The following is a 19,793-nucleotide window of genomic DNA, read 5'->3' on the forward strand; positions in this document are numbered from 1 at the left end:
TCTTCTTTGCTAAATGTGGTGGAAATATATATTTTAATTGATAGCTTTCCCCCCCCCTATAGTGTCATCCATGCTCCATTACCAAGTCCTGTTGATAAGGTAAGCCTTAGAACATTTCTCCTTCAGTACCCCAGGTTAGCAAGAGAGACAGGATATTTCTCACAGATCAGAGCTATGATTTATTATCTTAACATAGTTCCTTAACCCTTCAAACTTTAGCCTCTAGTAAACAAACTAATGATACTGTAGTATAAATGTAGATGCCTTTTTGTGGTATTCCTGTTTAAGATAAATACACATAAGTAAAAATATTATTGGATGGCCAGTGCTTCCTGTTGTGCTTTTTGCCTATTGTCAAACCTATGTAATTATTTCAGATTACTTAATGAAGGCAGATTAGCATCACTTAAATAACTGTTTCACTTGCTGTGGTACAAAATATATTAAATGGCATGCGATAGATTTGAATTACTGTATCAAATAGATATTTTTAGGCAGACTATAATTTTTGAAACCTCATGTCATCAGTTAATTAAAAGATTAAATTAAATCTTTTTAATTAACCAAAATTAAAAGATTAAATTTTAATCCTGAATTTTGTTATCTGCTGAGAAACTAAAATAAAGTATTGTTATTGTATAGTATATTGCTTACGTTTTACATTATTTAGAATGTATGGAGTATCGAGAGTTATAGCAATAACAAACTAATTATAAGTACCTTTGATTTCTAATCTTCATACTAATAGAGGCTAGGTTAAAGACCAATGTGGATTTGAAAGTTGACGTTTGCAGTGCAGGTACATTCTGGTGTATTTTGCAGTTGGCTATGTGAAAATGATTTCTTGAACATTAAACATTCCAGAACAATGACTAACAGTATATTAAGTACTCTACCAAGGTAATAAGCATTTTACTAGATTATTTCTTCCATATAAGGAAGAAAATTGAGTCCAGAGAAAGCCGCATTACTTTTTTTGTAGTCTTTTATTAGACTTAATACTATGTTATATATGGCTTCTCTTGAATTTATATTGTCTGTATATCTAGATAAAGTTGTCAAAACTATTTCTGTATTATTAAAAAGGGGGTTTGATAGGCATGTGATGTAGAAGTCATTCAATGTTCAAACTCATTTTTATGAATGTTGTATGTTATTACATTTGATTTTTCCTGTGTTTAATTTGCCTCATACAAATTATTCTGAATACAAACAATACTAACCCCAATTTTCTTTGTAAATGTTTACAAATTCAAAACCATTTCTGATCTTTTTCTTATTGAATCAAAATATATACAGTGGTGCATAAAGTTTTGAGAAATCTTTTGAATTTTGAAAATTTCTGCATAAATATGCTAAAAAGTTGTCTGTTCTCTAAAGAACTAGATCACGGATGTCAAACTCTCTGTGTCATGTTGCCATAACGTGACATTACGTGATGTTTTCCCCATTCGTGGAGCTGGGGTGGGCATGGCCTGCCCGTGACACATCTGGCCTGGGAGCCTCCAGTTTGACATCCCTGAACTAGATAAAGAGAACCCAATTAAACCAATGTATCAAAAACATTACATGTTCATTCATTACTGAGGACTTTAGTGATTTTTAAAAAATCATCTCTTGTACTATTCTGAACAATTATATCCATTTTCTATATAACTTTGATGATATTACTTAGCCTGGTAATGAAACATCCACAGGAAAATAAGCAAGCTAAAGACTAAAAACGTAACAATTAAACACTAATGTATACTCTATTATTGGAACATAATACAGTCCTTCAGATACTTGGAAATAGCTTATCATACACATAAAATCAGTACTTCCAAACGTTCTTTATGGGTTTTTGCTTCTAAGCTACTTACCTAATTTTAATTACAGTCCTATGATAGTCCTATGGATTTGACAATTTGATAATTTGACAATGCCCTTCCTATAATGTGGTGCCCAAAATTGTATGCAGTATTCTAGGAGTAGTCTGACCAATGGAGAAAACAGAGGATCAGTGACTTCTTTTGATCTCACACTATATTTCTTTTGAAATAGCCCAAGATTCTTTTTTTTTTGCAGCTGTATCAGGCTGATCTGCCAAGACACCCAGATCCTTTGTGAATATACTTCTGTCAGTATCATTCTTCCATCCTATATTTTTGTCTTTGATTTTTCCTACGCAAATATGGGTCTTTCTGTTTTATCCCTATTGAAAGTCTTACTGATATCTGCTCTTTGTTCTAGTTTATCACAATGTTCCTAAACCTTGATACTGGCCTATAAGTTGTTTGCTACATGTCCATGTTTGTGTAATCTACAAATTTCATAATTATATTTAACCCTTCATATAATTCATAAATATGTTGAACAGCATGGGGCTTAGAATGGATCCTAGGGGATATCACTTGACTTTTTTTCAGAGTCATTGTCGTACAGTCATTGGTACAGTCTTCTCTGTATCATCCATCCATCCATCCATCCATCCATCTACACTATATTGCCAAAAGTATTCGCTCACAACTGCTTCTGATTATGTGGATGGGTGAGCGAATACTTTTGGCAATATAGTGTGTGTATGTATGTATGTATGTATGTATCTATCTATCTATCTATCTATCTATCTATCTATCTATCTATCTATCTATCTATCTATCTATCTATCTATCTATCTATCTATCCTTTTAATTTTAAAGTGGCCTGTCTTTTTCACATAGGGACTCTAATGTTTCCCATCCTCATAACTACAATCTCACAGGAGATTTTGTCAAATGCTTTGTTAAGATCAGAGTATTTTTACTCTGAGTAGAGTTTATCTACCACATCCCCATTACCAACTAAACTGTTGTAATTAAAGGAGAATAGATTGAATCGGTATTACTTGTTTTAATAAATTTCCATTCTGGTTTCTACTAAACGATATATTTCCTCCTAAATGTTGGCAAATCAATTTAATAGTCTGTTCCAGAGCTCCCCCCTCCCTCCCATTATTTGTGGTTACCTAGGTTAAGTTTTTATTTTCTGTTACTCTTGGGTGGTGGAGTCATGTAATTTCTAGTATAAAATGCATGATGTAAAATAAAAATTCTGTGTTTCAAGTCTGAGACATATAAAAATGTTGATAATTAATAGAATGTGCCTAATTGATAGTATATAATTTACCTCCATAGTGATTATAGCCATCATCCATTTCCTATGCATTCTCTCAGCTCACACACAACTCTATATTGCTTCAATTTCTCTTTTTATAATATCTTGATTTCCAAAATAGCATCATTTTCCTCCAAAGTTTGCCATTACTTTTACCTCTTGAGTTACCTTTATTGCTTATCAGTGAACTAGAAAAACAAAAATGCCCCTGTATCTTCTTCAGTCTTTTGTAAAAAGAACAATTTTAAGGACCTTTCCATCTTGTCTAAGGTCGTCAGTCTACTAGCAAAGGTCCATGTAATTGAAGTTTACCGTTATTATGTTTTGCCTTCAAAAAAATTATGGGAAGCATTGTCTGGTCAATAAGGACTTTATCCAGATTATGTGTCTAGTTTGGTGATCAATAGCACATCCAAAAAAATATTCTTCTGCTTCAAGAGTCATCTTTACTTTAAAGAATAGATTGCTTAAAGTGGCAATATCTTTTTACAGGCTCATATTTTAAGAAAAAGCAGAGATCTATGCTTGACCTTGAGTGGGCTCTGAAGCACTTCTTGCAAATAATTTCTGCTATATGTTTTGCTTTAATTTGAGAGACCATCAACAGTGACATATCCACTGGATATAATATGAAGAAGTTATTTGTAAATTAAAAAACGGAAGCTACACAATCAAAATAAGGGAAATTTAATGTAATATTTTATTAATGTAGTATTTATACACATAAAAGCAGAAAGATAGTGTTTTAAATTCCTTGTTGCTGCTATCTGGAGGTTGTCTGAAATTTGGCAGCTGAGAATCTGGTAGCCCAGAATTTATTTAATATGAAAATATTAATATAAGGCACTAAAGAAATTAAATCTGACATGAAATGAATAATACAGTCTTTTGCTTTCCGTTTTTATAGGTTGCTGCTAACACTCCCAGCATTTACTCTCAGGAACTGTTTCAGCTTTCTCAGTATCTTCAGGTAATATTATATGTACAGTTCTGCATAGACTCATAAACATCAGATTTATAAAACTATATTATAAAATTTAAATAAGAGCTTTAATATGATAGTTATGAGAAATTATGGTGAAGTCTTATAATCATGTACTGATAATATATACAACTAACATTCTCTCAGTAAAACTTGAAAGACTGCTAATCTAAGATCCCAGGTGCACAGCTAAATAATAGCAGAGCATTAGTCATGGTTTGTTAAATTAATTATATTAATCTAAACACGTAGCTATCATATTAATAACTATAGTGATCAAATGTTAACATTCCAATCTCCCCCTTGCTGGTTATATTTTCAAAGCTATACATAGCATGGAGCCTGTTATTTGAGGGACTGCCTCTCTTCTTCTTGATGGATATATCTAGCCATCCTACCAGACTCAGCAGAGAGACTGTACGTGGGTCCCATCTAGTGAGGTATTTCATCTGACGGGACCCAGGAGGGGAGCATTTTCTGCCATGGCATGTGCCCTATGGAACATCATCCCCCCAAGTTTAGATTGGACCCGACTCTACTAATTTTCCAGAAATCCCTTAAAACCTGGTTTTCCTATTGGGCCTGGGGATCTCAATAGAAACATGAAGTCTCAAAATAGCTGTATTGTCTGTAAGATTTTTACACTTTCATGTATTTTATGTGCATAGTTTTTAAATGGTTAAATTGTTTCTAACATACTGTTGCAATTGTTGGGTAGCTCTCTTTGACTTTGCTATTTTAATTGTGTGAGTCCCCTAGACTCATGTATTTGAAATGGGTGGCTTTATTCAATAAAATACTTTTTAAAAATAATCTCCAGTTGTCTCTAAAAAGACATTACATTTCTCCTTTCTTTTGGTGGCATTCAGGTGGTGGTTATATCTTGGTCTAGCAGCTGTTTATTGTAGTTGAAATCATAAAACCATAAAGTTTTGTTTCATTTTGTGCTAATTTAAGGTTAAGTTCAAAGTATTATTGTCTACATTGAAAAGAAGAGTGAAGTATGCCATCTAGTGGTTGTAATCCTTTCATAGGAAATGGGTATTATTTTCAGAGTGGTGATGTTTGAAACCTGAACTTTTTTTCCTCGTAGCAGAAATATATATATTTATATATAAATGCTGGTTTTGTTGTATTCGGGTCTTTTCCCATGTAAGATTGAGATTGTCTTATTTTACACAGGAAAGGACCCGAATACAACAAAACCAGCATATCTACACCCGTGAAAATCTAGGTATGCTGGTCTTGTTGTATTCGGGTCTTTTCCCATGTAAGATTGAGATTGTCTTGGCAACATTTTGGCGAGGTCTCACTCGTCATCTTTAGGCTGGGTTTTGGGCTTAAAGCGTGGCAGCTCTGACCACGCTTTAAGCCCAAAACCCAGCGAGGTCTCACTCACCATCTTCAGGCTGGGTTTTGGGCTTAAAGCGTGGCAGCTCCGACCATGTTGCCAAGACAATCTCAATCTTACATGGGAAAAGACACGAATACAACAAGACAAGCATACCTACACCCGTGACAATCTACAAAAACATATACAGGTGAAACTCGAAAAATTAGAATACTGTGGAAAAGTTCATTTATTTCAGTAATGCAACTTAAAAGGTGAAACTAATATATGACATAAGACTCATTACATGCAAAGCAAGATAGTTCAAGCCGTGATTTGTCATAATTGTGATGATTATGGCGTACAGCTCATGAAAACCCCAAATCTACCATCTCAGAAAATTAGAATATTACATGCAATCAATAAAACAAGGATTGTACATAGAACAATATCAGACCTCTGAAAAGTATAAGCATGCATATGTACTCAGTACTTGGTTTGGGCCCCTTTTGCAGCAATTACTGCCTCAGTGCGGCGTGGCATGGAAGCTATCAGCCTGTGGCACTGCTGAGGTGTTAGGGAAGACCAGGATGCTTCAATAGCGGCCTTTAGCTCTTCTGCATTGTTCGGTATCATGTCTTTCATCTTTCGCTTGGCAATGCCCCATAGATTCTCTATGGGGTTCAGGTCAGGCGAGTTTGCTGGCCAATCAAGCACAGTGATCCCACAGTCATTGAACCAGGTTTTGGTGCTTTTGGTAGTGTGGGCAGCTGGAAAATGAAGTCAGCATCCCCATAAAGCTCGTCTGCGGAAGGAAACATGAAGTGCTCCAAAATCTCCTGGTAGACGGTTGCATTGACCCTGGTCTTAATGAAACACAGTGGTCCAAAGTCCTGTTGCTCAGTGGTCCAAAGTCCTCTTTTCTGATGAGAGCAACTTTTGCCAAAAGCACCAAAAACTGGTTCAATGACCGTGGGATTACTGTGCTTGATTGGCCTCTCCATTCTTCCTCCATACTCTGGGTCCATGGTTTCCAAATGAGATGCAAAAGTTGCTCTCATCAGAAAAGAGGACTTTGGACCACTGTGCTTCATTAAGACCAGGATCAACGCAGCCGCCTACCATTGGAGCACTTCATGCTTCCTTCTGCAAACGAGATTTATGGGGATGGTGTATAGAGCCAAAGATGTTAGAATTGTGTCGATGTCCCAATATTTCTGGACCTGACTGTATATCAGGCTATTTCTGCTAAGAAATATATATATATATATTCTTAACATGAACACACACACACACACACACACACACACACAACATGAAAGGTTTACAACAAAAGGAACACAAATATTTGTAAATGGGCCAAACATAAGTTTTACAGATATATCACCACTCATATATCAGCAATCTGCAATCTCCTTAAAGCAGCCATATCTTTCCCTGAGTGGTTAATCTATTGACTGCCAAGCTCCAGTGGATTTCAGGGCTGTGCTGCTGTTTTGCACAGCTAGAAGTGCAAAATATATAGATATAATGATTATCTGAGCTTTAGCATGCATAAGGTGTCTAGAATCTATGAAGCAAATTAAAATAGTGCATTGTATTGAAGTTATCTGATCATTATACTAAAGAGAGGGAAAACTGTTACTAAGTTGATACTTATTACTGCTTCCAGCAATGCTTATGCAGATAATTATGGCTAGGCTGAAAAAAAAAAGATTATATGCCGAGATTTTCATTGCGGCATTTTTGCGCAAACAAATCACTCTACTGTGTTTCTGAATATCATGTCACATAAGATTGATCATATAAAATGGATGTTTGTAAATGGGTGTATATGATGTTCTCTGCTTACTAGAAAAAAGGGGCTATCATACCTTATAAAAACTTGTTCATGTGCAAAATATTTGAAACCAACCAGAAAAGAAATCATGCATTTTAGACATGAGCAGTGCATTCTAAAAGACAACATTCCCATTTCAAACTGTTACTTTTAAATTTTTCCTTAAAATAAACATCATAAATATATAAAACAAAGTTAAAACAGCATCCATGCAGAATTTTAAAATATGTTATAATTTGCTGCCATTAAAACTAAAGAGTTTTGTTGTTGTTCAATGCAGGAGGCCTTACATAGGGAACAAATGTTAGAACAGAAGTTGGCCACCTTACAGCGATTGCTAGCTGTCACACAAGAGGCATCAGATACAAGCTGGCAGGTATTCTCTCCCTTTCCCTTCCTCTTTTCATTAACTAAATACCACACTTGCTTATTTATCAAAATCACAAAGATCTACTTATTAATTTAAACATTGTGGGCATATTATGTGAACTTGTATTGTTAATATTGTTTCTATGATATTACTAGTATTGATTGTTTGGATTTCTTTTTTAACAGGCTTTGATAGATGAAGATAGACTTCTATCAAGGTTAGAGGTTATGGGAAACCAGTTACAAGCTTGTTCAAAAGTAGGTTCAGTTAAAACATCTAGCATTTTGGAGCTTACTAATATGAAAATATTTATTATTTGTTTAGTGGCAAGAAGACCCTTGCTAATTTAGTCCAAAGACCTATCTGTTCCCTTTTCCCACAGCAGCTACGTAAGTGCTTCTGAAAAGTTTACATGCAAGGAATGAAATATTCCCACACTATGGTGTTTTCCCTTTAGTAATTGTTATTGAGTAACACAGCATCTCTGAATATGGAGGTTTAAAAATTCTATTAATATTCCTTAATAGATGTTTCCACAATTAACTGTTTAGAAGTTAGTTTTAATCATTTTAAATTCATCTAAACTTGTGAGTATCATCATTTCCAGCCAGCATCTTGCCATACTAACAGAAGTATTCATAGGAAGTTGAGCTTAAAGATCCTGTTGCTATTTCAGTATTTTGTTTTTACTCTGTTGTTTTAATTTTAAGCCACTTTAAGTTATGTTGTAATAATGAAGGCACCTTCTAGAGTCAAAGCATCCATACTATCTGAAGTGACTTGTGCCTGAAGATAAAGAACTACTGAAAGATTAGGTCTTCTTGTTGCCACTACCACACCCCTTTGTTACAAACCATCTTCTCCCATTACCACTAACCTTCTGGGGACCAGAAGAAGGCTGAAGGAGAAACCCTTGCCCTACCTAGGTCTGGCTAAATGGCAGAGAGAGATAAACAAAACAAAATATTGGGAATCAGTAGTTTAGCTCAACCGTGGCGTGCTAGGTCACCAGCTATATCCAGGATTGAAACAGAAATCAGCTTTATTAAAGGTCTCCAAAGAAGTTAAGTTTCCACATACACAACACATAATTAAAATGAGATAAAACCACTTCCATCCTTACACAATTCTAGCTATAGTCAAATCATTTCCAATCATACTGAGGTAATACTTCTCATCCAGGACTCCAACAAACTCTCTTACCCTCTCCCTAGACTTCCTACACCCTTCTTTTCCCTTTTTGGAAATTTCCCCTTCAAATCAATTGGAATCCTAAAGATTCAGATACTTTTCATATATACAAATATATAGTTTTGGATCATTTACCTCATAAATGAGCAAGTCTAATGTTCTTTTTAAATTGAGTTATCTTTAGTTTTAGCACTTGGGTGGAGAATAACCATGTTTTAGGTCACATTTATGCAGCAATATTGCAAATTCAAAAGACTACACTAATTTGTAAGCACCACAATACAAAAATTGAAATTCTTCTACATAAAACAGAAAGTTGAGATCAGACGTACACAGTTCAATACTTTCTGATTGTTTAAAATAGTATTTTAATATTTGCATGTAAAGAAAAATGGAGTAGTTTATATTATAGCAGTTTTAAAATGTTAAGCCATAATTAAGATCACCAAATAATGCACTGATGATTTAATCATTAATTCAAATGGAGTTTTCCCTTTCTACAACTTATATTTGAAATAATATTTAGACTTATGCATCAGAACCAAAAAACACAAAGGAATAAGCACTTTTTACTGTAAACAAATAAGAGAAAATCAGTTAAAAACACCCCATATATCAGTTCAGTCATATAATTGTAATAGAAACAATATCTGATTGTAACTGTTAGTTTATCTATGAGGCCATATATCCAGGGAATCTGTGGGTGTTTTGGTGTTTATTAGATTATTAACTTCCAACTCTCATAGAATGGAAAACAAGGGCACAGAGAAATACAATTATCACATAGAATCCTGTAAAATTATTAATTTTTTTGTTTTGAGTCTAAATTTTAGAAAAGCATGGACTAATGCAGATCTAACATTGTTGAGACACTTATATACATCTTTTTCATTCTTTTTTACTAGTTAATTATAACGGTTTCACTTTAAAATTAAGGAAATTGAAAATATACTTTAATTATGGTTAATTTTAAACTTAATTAACATTTAATTAATCCAAATGAATTAGGGTTAATTATAATTCAGTTATAATTCAGAATTACAACTAATGTTACTCTGTATTCAAATTTAAGTTCATTGAAATCTGTTAGCATTAACAGCAGTTAAATCTGTGTTGATATTTTCCTTAATCAGATTTAAGAAGTATTTAATTATCTTGTCAAATTTATACATTGTCCATCTCATTTACTCATTTAAACCTCCTAGAGTAATCACCTCTAGGAGATTTAAAATTATGTATTTGAAAGGAGCAGGAACATATAGTGTATTCTTAACATTGATTGCTGACATTTAAGCATGATCAAAGTGAAGTCAGTTTTATGTGTATATCCTTATGTGGCCTGAGACTCTGTTTTCACAGGTTTTTTTAACAAGAAAAAATAATTTGTTGTTGAAATCAATTGAATGAACTGATATATTGGAGTGATTGATAACTCTGAAATCACCATCAAGTGGCAAATACTGGAAATTTGAAGATTTTATTTCTTGGACAAAGCTTTTAAATGAAGTTCCAAAAAGAATCATATATTTTATAACATTGAGAATATAAACAAATATATTTTATAACATTGAGATATAAACAAATATATGGGGTTATATAAAAATTATGGGCTTAAAATCTCTGCCATGTTATATTTCAGAATCAAACAGAAGATAGTTTACGAAAGGAACTTATAGCATTGCAAGAAGACAAGCATAATTATGAGACAACTGCCAAAGAATCCCTGAGGCGGGTCCTTCAGGAAAAAATTGAAGTGATCAGAAAACTCTCAGAAGTGGAGGTATTTACTAATTACATTTTGCCTGATTTTAAAAATATAAATACAGTGTTGAGATCACGCAAGTAAATCTTTAGTGTGTTTACTTTTCATAACAATTTGTTTGATTTGTGTTTGTGCTGAGAATTCTAGGATGCTCTGCCTATTTTTTTATCATAAGATTTTCCATTCAATTGTTAGTGTTCCCAGAAAATATTGGGTCCATGTGTTGGGCTTATATAGTCTCTGATTTTAATTGTTTTTCTATTTAGGTAAATACATTCAAATCCTCCATATATTTGTATGTATGTAATCTTTCCTGGTAGGGAATTGCTGTTAGTTCTTAGGATTGATCAAATCAGAATACAGCATGTTAAGACCTTCCAGTGAATAAGTTGGGGGTTTAGGGGGGTGGGGAAGGGAGCACATCAAAACTAGAAAGTCTCTGCAAGATTGTTTCCGTCAGATAATTATGCAAGTAATAATTATTGTGTAAAAGATAGAGTTTCAGTTCTCCACTCCCACTTCTTCAAATAACAAATATAGTATATTGCTTTATGGCCTAAGTGCTATAGTATAGTGCTATACCATTGCAGACAAATAGATACTCTCGGAATAGTATAGCAGCTATACTATTCCGAGAGTATCTATTTGTCTGCAATAGTATTACAGCTTGCCTTGCTGTACTAAGTACAGCATTTTTATGGTACTAAACATCCCAAAGTTTTCAGTTGAAGCTTAACTGTTATTCTGGTTAGTCCAACTTTGATATTTTCTGCTTTCAGTTCTTTTCCACCCTTTAGATATCTTTGCTGGGTAAACAGATTGCATGCTGCTTTGCTCTTCTTGCATAGTTATAGTATTTCTATTATAATCTCTTTTCAATGATGTTGAATCAGTCTGGACCCTGCATCTTTTTTCAGCAACTCAGGACTACCTAATTTTTTACTTGCTAGCCATTTTTCCCTTCCTTCTCTCCGTATGTAATACCACTCACTTCTGCAAACTCCTTAGCTGATTTTAGTCTCTTTTCTCCATGATAGACGCTACAAGATCTTACCCAGCCTCCAATTATTATTCATAATCAACTCTGTTTATGGTTGAATGTTGGGAGATCTTATACTACTAGTATGACATTGCTTCTTTTTGTTCTGTCACATAGATATTTAATAACTGTAAATACATGGTATAATAAGCTTTCTTAATGTCTTAATGATTTTGAAGTCATTTATTGAAACACATAATTTGAAGTTCTATTATCCATAACTACTTGTTATCTAAATTCACTGTTCAAGTTCATTGTAAATATAGTATTAAGTGTTTTTAATGCTTTAGAAGGGAGTCTAAAATTATACCAATGTAACAAGTATACTTCCTCAATTAATGTGTGTCTCAAAGATGTAAAATTAGGCAATGCTTCTTGTAGTCACTGCCTTTAAATCTGAGAATGAGATACCTAAGATTGGCCAGTAGTGATTTAAAACTAGCACAACTAATTAATGAAACTTGAAATTGTTCTTGAAGCTAATGAAACCACAAAAGAAAAGCAGAGAGGCAATGCCATCGATCTTGGATATTAATCTTTAAATGTTTCTGTTCCTGATGTAAATTTTTAAATAAGCTTAAAGTTGTAATTCAGTGATGACTTTCATCATTAGTACTTAGCCAGTTATTCCTGGTTTCTACTTTAATAAACAAAGGTTGTAATTTTATTCATATATGTTCTATAAAAATTAAGATATTACAGATATGCATTAATTATTCCCATCAATTTTGGATGGTATACCTTGGTAGAAGAATATTTTAAGTGATGCCCTATGCATTTCTTGGAAAATTAGGGTAATTCTTATATAACCTGCTTTGATTACAAAAGTTAGATCACAAAATAACTTTTCTGTTTAAAGTGCTGTTTCTGCTTGCAGAGAAGTTTAAGCAACACGGAAGATGAATGTACTCACTTGAAAGAAATGAATGAACGGACTCAGGAAGAATTGCGAGAATTAGCTAACAAATACAACGGAGCTGTAAATGAAATCAAAGATCTTGCTGACAAACTAAAGGTAGAGATTAACACTTTTTATTTATTATGCTATAACAATTAATGAACACAGACTATGAATATGGCCCTTGGCTAAAGATATAATGTTCTTTCTAAATTTAGTGACTTGAATTATTAAGTTTTATTAATTATTAATTATTAAGAATTATTAAGTTATAGTCTTTAAAAGAAGACTTCTTTATTGCTGAGATTTAAAGTAGTATCTGCCAGAAATGAATAGCATTATGCAGAAAGCAAAAGCTGTAAAGGTAATTGCTTGAACATACCCTCTGCAAATGGTGGAGGAATCTTGTCAGCTTCCACAAATCACTTCTAGGCAAGATATTGAAAGTGGGAAAGAGAGACAAAACTGCCAAATATCACCATCTCCAACTCATCTGTGAAGTTTAAAATTAGATCCCAAAAGCTGTGGATAAAAAAAGTAATATAATCTTCTCTATAATAGTTTTTCCTCATCATCACTGTTCCTTGTTCTAATGCCAGTGCTTTATATACTTTCAGACATTGATATTATTACCATTAACTCCTTTGTGCTAGGCAGTTTGAGGGTTTCAAACGTGTGAAATTTTTAGGCAAGTATCAATCGACATTATCAGCCTCCTCACAGACAAAGAAGAATAAAATTAAGGTTACTTCTTAGTAAAAAGCACATTCAAAACAATTCTGAGCTTGTTCTCTAATTTCAAATGTCAATTTGCTCATTTCAGCACACTCCATTATCTTTCGGATAACTTCTTCCTGTTTTGGTATCATTTCACTTTTCCAGTTTTTTGCAAATACAATTCTAGCTGCTGTTAAAACGTTTACAATCAAATATTTTAAGTCTTTGTTATAAATTTCTGGTATGATTCCCAATAAAAAAATCTCTGGTTTACAGTCTATATGTTTCTATATCATTTTCTCCAACCATATGTGGATTTTAGTCCAGTATCTTCTAGCTTCAATACAAGTCCACCACATGTGGTAGTATGAACCCGGTACCTGATGACATTTCCAGCACTTTTCGGATGTATTCTTGGACGTTCTTGCAATTCTCGTTGGGGGTAGATGCCACCTGTATACAAATTTTCTCTATATGCAGTTGACATTGTCATTTTATAATTTTGAGACCACAATTTCTGCCATTTCTCTAAATCTATTCCACGCCCAAAGTTTTTCTCCCAAGCTATCATAGTTTCTTTAACTTGTTCCTCTTGTAATTTAGTCTCTAATAGATATCCATATAGTTTTTAAATTACTTTTTCATCAGTACCTGTTAAGATTTTATCTAACTCAGTCATTTCATTGTAAATACCTTTTGATTTTCTATCTTCACTATATCTAGATTGTATCTGTAAATATGAATACCAATTCATTTCTATTCCTTCTTGTTTCAACTCTTGAATAGATTTGAGTTCACCCTCTGTATTCAATATTTCAACATATCTAACTGTTTGTTCCTTTTTATATGTTATTGGATATGAAAATGCTTCAATAGTTGATATCGAGGCTGGAATTTTTAAGTAGTGTAGTCTTTTAACCTTTTCCCACTTTAATAACAAGGCCTCCTTATATAATGTCTTCTAAAATAACCATGTGCTTTAGTTCCCTTATACTATAAAAAGCATGCCATCCCAACAGTAAATCATGACCCTCTACATTCAATAATCTGGAATTTTTTAGTGTTACCCACTCCTTAATCCACACCAGGTTTGTTGCTTGATAATATAACTCCCAATCAGGTAAGCCCCATCCTCTTGTTCTAGCATCTTGTAATAATTTAAGATTCTTGCTTTTTTCCCTCGCCAAATAAACTTCAAGACTATTTTATTTAGATCTTCAAAAAAGTCCTTGCCCAATCTAATTGAATTGTCTGGAACAGGTATAAAATTCTGGGTAAAATGTTCATTTTAATTGTAGAGATTCTTCTTGTCATTGATAGTTGCAGGTTTTCCCATTTCATCAAGTTGCAATTTGTTGTTTTGTTGTTTTAGTCTAGTATACTTATCCTCCTTAAGAGTGCTACATCTAGCTGAAATTAGAGAACAAGAAGATAAGCAATTTTATAAGATATGGGATTTGTTTTATCAGTGGCTGGAAAAAAGAACCTGGAAATGAAAAATGTTTTACTTATGTTTTAATTGAAGGAGAAAAGTAAGAATACAATAATGTTGTTAAATAGACTAATAACGATACAATGTTTTAATTGAAAGAGAAAGGTGAGAATACAATAATGTTGCTAAAGAGACTAATAATGATACAATGAAACACTGACATGTATAATAATTTAGAATCTTTTGTTATAAAATGAAGGACAAAGATAATAACGAATTTATGTACATTTGATAGAGGACTGGTAATATTATGTATAACTCTTAAGTGCATACTATAAAGATATCCTGTTGAAAATAGTGATAGATATATAAATATAAACACTTGCTAAACTCTTTTATACTGTAAAAATATCTAAAATGAGACAATGATTACATAAAGGTATGTTGTTATTAAGCAGATAATCAAGAATGTAAGAGAATTAAGTTTACTGGGGAAAAAAGAAATATTAATCGTAATTGAATATATGATGTACAATGAAAGCGAGGTTTTTAGTTATATTAGATGGAAAATCTGTGATTGTATATGTAATTGAAAATACGGATGCAAAAACACTTGTAACCAAACGACATGCTATATGTAATGGATGAAAATTTTTTAATGTTGTCTTTTATGTTTAAAAATAAAAAAGGGACAAAAATACCCAATTCTGAGCCTAGCTCAAGTGAAAGCAGAATCAGTTCTAGAGAAGTATGCTGAGCAGCTGAACAAATTTATTTCTAGCTCAGTAAAATGTCAGAAATGGTAAAAAGAAGAAGAGGTTTTTTTTTTTCCAGTAACTAAAGTGCCAGATATAATGGTGAATTGTGTTCTCTGAGTTCATCTGAAATAGCATTTCATTCACAGATCCTTCAAGGGAAATGATGACTGGACAACTTCACAGATCACCTTTATAGATATAACTCAGAATATTATTTCCATTTTCTATACATAGACAAATACATGCCATCTGCCATTTTAAATACAGTTGCACCTTAATTTATTGACTGCAAGTCTGGCAACTATTATTGTGCACACCATAACCCAAATAAAAGGAGAAAAAGTTCCACTTACGCATTTCTTTGACAATGCAGCATTATACAAAACTTGTTTCTTTTGGACTGAATGTGTCCTGGATACCTCATTTTCTTTGTATGTAGTATAATATTAGAGGATTCTTGTCATTTCTAGATAGTGTCTTCCTCCACCATGTCCGTTCTGCCTGCTAACACTTCATCTTTCATATGTCTGCAGCTACTCATGTAACTTGCAGCTATAGTTAAAATTTTATAAGGAGTTTCCTTATAAAACTACTAGCCTGATAACTACATAATTAACATGGGGTATTTAAATGCAACAGACGAAGCATAAGTTCCTTACCAACTCTGCAGCTAACTTTTCTATCAATTGCTCAGATTATTTTTATAACACAGAATGTATTCTGAGAATATGGCTAGCAAATTATTTATATTCTTTTTATAGTATACTAGCTGATAACTAGGCGTTGCCCGGGTATTTATTTATAGGAGGAAAATATCCAGACCAAACATAATTTCTAATGTTAGATTTCCCCCCTTACCTGAGGGAGCCCCTTTGTGGAGTACTGTGAAGCCGTTACCATGACAACTCCACTGCACTATACAGTAGAAGCCATTTTACGGCAATACAGTAAAAGCCATTTTAAGGCACAAAAAGTTGTATCTTAGCAGAACACACCCTGAGGAGTGTTAGGTATTTTTTTCCAGAGAGTAAGTCATCTGTGTACCAAGTTTTGTTGAAATTGCTTGAGGCATTCCAGAGTTATGGTGGAACATACACACGCGCGCGCACACACACACACACACACCTACTTCTATATACCATATTTTTTGGCGTATAAGACACACTTTTCCCCCTCCTAAAAGAGATTGAAAATTTGGGTGCATCTTATACTCCGAATGTAGCCCCGCCCACCCACTGGCCCCTATATTTCGGCCTCCACACATCTTCTTCCTGGCTGCCGAGATTGCCACCAATAATGGCTTGTGTTTTGGGGCTCTGCGCATAGCGTTTTCAGCCTCCAAATGTTCGACGCACGGTGCCCAAAATGGCTACCTGAAACAGCTGCTGCCTTCTCTTGCTCCTTCCCCGCTTTGTCTGCTTTAGTCACTGGAGGATCAACTGTGCTTTTGAAGCTGTTTTTCAACCCAAATTCGAGCTAAGAGATCTTCTGTACTTTGCCTGCTTTTCTAATTGCTGCTTAGAAGCACAGCCCCCATCATCCCCAACCTCAAAACCAGCGAGCGAACTAATGTGCTGAAGCTGACCAGTCTAAGGACGAGCCAGATGAATATCGGTCGGCAGAATATTCCCCCCCCTATTTTCCTCCCCCAAAACTAAGGTGCATCTTATACCCTGGTGTGTCTTATACTCTGAAAAAATGGTATATAGAAGATGATTCTTTTCTTTGTTTTTCTTTTGTTATATGTTTGTGTTTGCTCTTGGAATTAGAAGCTTGGATGAGGGAATTAAATGATTAAATGAATGATTTTTAAAATACATTCCTATTGGTCAGCTGGAAAGAGGCCAGACACATTGACTTATTGTGTAACTTGCCTGTGTTCTAACGCTGCAATGATGAGGATGCACAATTGGTTTCAAAATTATTTAGAGATTGGGGGAATATTGACAGTGTCACATGGAAGTCTCCTAAGACATGAAAAAGGGTATTTATGTTTGATTAAAATAAAGCAAGAAGGGTATTGTTTCATGGTATAGCAATATATACGTACTTTATAGAACCAACATTTCAATTTTGTTTTTAGCTACTAGAAAATGAAAACAGTATTAGGTGGTTTCATAAAAGCTTTTATTAAGAGGTGATTGCTTTCTCTTGCTTTGAATAGGTAGCTGAAGGTAGACAAGAAGAAATCCAGCAAAAAGGGCAGGCTGAAAAAAAGGAATTGCAACATAAAATTGAAGAGATGGAAGAAAGAGAGCAAGAACTTCAAGCAAAAATAGAGGCTTTGGAAGCAGATAACGACTTTACCAATGAACGGCTAACTGCTTTACAAGGTAAGTCCAGTAGTCCTAATATATTGATGTTAAATGTTTTTTCTTTAATTGTGAAATATATATATATTTTGGAATTCTGTTTTCAGTCCGGTTAGAACATCTTCAGGAGAAAGCTCTTAAAGAACACAACAGCTTAGGTAGGTATGACCTTAAAGTACTTTGCTTAAATCAATTTTTATAGAATAATAACATAGTGTTATAACTCTTGAGCAGTGGGAATATTTTTAAAATATTCTGGTTCTTTATAGCTTCATTTCTGGAGCATTGATAAATAACACAACAAACATTAGAGGGCTCTGCTTCTAATTTTTCTTAGTGTTAGCTCATGAAATGTCACAAAATATATTAAATAAGAATAGAATATTTTTGGATACAGCTAGGAACCTTGGCCGCAACTGTGGTTTTTTTGTGGGAATAATGACATTATTTGAGATCAGGAAAAGTGGCAATTAAGTCAAACAGTTTAAGAACCACCAGAAGAAAGCTAAATTTTCAACATTAATTCATCCATGTAGAAAGGCATAAGTGTGCTAGTAAATATATTCTGAATAATTAGAATTAATACAATTTGTTAATTATAGGCATACAAGTTGATGACTTCGTTCCTAAAATTAATGGAAGCACAGAAAAAGGTAGGGTATTCTCAATGGTTTTTTTCTTACAGTGGTCTGTGCATTTTAGGTTATGAACCAACATTGTTCTATATAAAAATAAAAGCAAATACTATATTTTAAAGATTAAAATATTAAGCATGGACATTTTTATTATATTTTAAAATATTTTAAAATACTTAAGTATGATATTTTAAAGTAAAATCAAATATACAATGTCTAAATATTCTGCTTTGGGACTGATCCTGCATCTTTCAAATGCCAGCAGAGAAAAATTTTAATAGCAGAATTTTGTATCTATAATAAGAGTGTGTTATAGTGAGGTTGCCATGTACTTTTTAGAAGCAAATCTAGCTGAATTCACTTGGACTTCCTCCTAGGTACAAGTGTATGAGATATTATAATTTATTGGCTGTTAATACTGCATTGCAATTGTGGGGAATGTATATTGTTAAAATTGTTAATAAAATCATCAGACTTTTTAGCTTTTTAACTTCTACCTATTTTGTTTTTCTGGATTAGGGTAGATATTTTATTTGCCATTTGTTTTTTAATTTCTGCTAAAAAAATTACTCTTACCAAATTCCATTGAAGCTTTCAGATATCTGGGCTTTCTGCATAATATTATTGCCATGCTTCCATAGCTAATGCAGCAAGACTTATTTATAGTCAGCTGTGGTGATAATATGGTTATAAAAGAACGAAGGTGGCAGAATTGAGGTTCTTTACACTTCCTCTAGCTTTTTGGTATTGTATAACTTTTAATCTTAGCTAAAATGAATCTTCTCTCTTCCTTCTACTTACTTATTAAAAGGCTTGATTAAAACCATATCTTCATTCAGTTTAAAAGTCTATCTGGGTTCATTTTAGCCAGAATTGGTAATTTGTTGTAAATCTTTAATATTATGCTTATTTAGGGAAGAATAATTGGAATGTGCATGAAAACTGCTAAATAAATATAATAATAAAAATTGAATTCTGTCACTTACTGTCTGAAATCTGGATCCTTTTATGTCCAGACCAGCCAAAGCGAGATAAATGTTACTAAAATGAAGTAATAGTGGCTTCTATTCATTAGTTTTCTTTTTGATAATTATTTTACATAGTTTCTTGATTGTTCAAAAAGCAAAAATGTAAGAGATTAACTATGGAGATAACCAATAACAGCACACAAATACTATTTTTGTATCATATATTTACAGTTTGACAGTCTTATTTAATTTCTAAAGTAAAATATATTTAAAATCAGTAGGATTTACTATTTGCTTTCATACTGAAATCTTTTTACATCCTTACTTGTTTATTAGCAGATAGATTTACTTGTTTTGCTGAGTAAAAGGAACTTTCACAACTGACATTTCTCAGACTATTTTACTCCATTCAAAACTTGACAAA

At 33.2% G+C, this 19,793-nt stretch overlaps 1 protein-coding gene across 14 annotated transcripts in view; it reads left to right on the forward strand.

Moving 5' to 3' along the window:
* SLMAP (sarcolemma associated protein) overlaps nucleotides 1–19,793 on the forward strand; it is a 93,660-nt gene that overhangs the window by 43,659 nt on the left and 30,208 nt on the right. For 9 of the 14 annotated variants that reach the window (XM_081966427.1, XM_081966418.1, XM_081966429.1 and 6 more), the window contains exons 5-13: nucleotides 63–99; nucleotides 4,043–4,105; nucleotides 7,568–7,663; nucleotides 7,843–7,914; nucleotides 10,488–10,628; nucleotides 12,527–12,664; nucleotides 17,619–17,787; nucleotides 17,874–17,924; nucleotides 18,369–18,419. In XM_081966427.1, coding sequence (XP_081822553.1) covers nucleotides 63–99; nucleotides 4,043–4,105; nucleotides 7,568–7,663; nucleotides 7,843–7,914; nucleotides 10,488–10,628; nucleotides 12,527–12,664; nucleotides 17,619–17,787; nucleotides 17,874–17,924; nucleotides 18,369–18,419 — 818 coding nt within the window. The remainder of the gene's footprint in view (nucleotides 1–62; nucleotides 100–4,042; nucleotides 4,106–7,567; nucleotides 7,664–7,842; nucleotides 7,915–10,487; nucleotides 10,629–12,526; nucleotides 12,665–17,618; nucleotides 17,788–17,873; nucleotides 17,925–18,368; nucleotides 18,420–19,793) is intronic. The other 5 variants (XM_081966430.1, XM_081966423.1, XM_081966431.1 and 2 more) reach the window with 1 other exon arrangement.

The sequence above is a fragment of the Natrix helvetica genome (assembly GCF_964273705.1).
Source record: "Natrix helvetica genome assembly, chromosome: 1".
Taxonomy (NCBI): Eukaryota; Metazoa; Chordata; class Lepidosauria; order Squamata; family Natricidae; genus Natrix; species Natrix helvetica.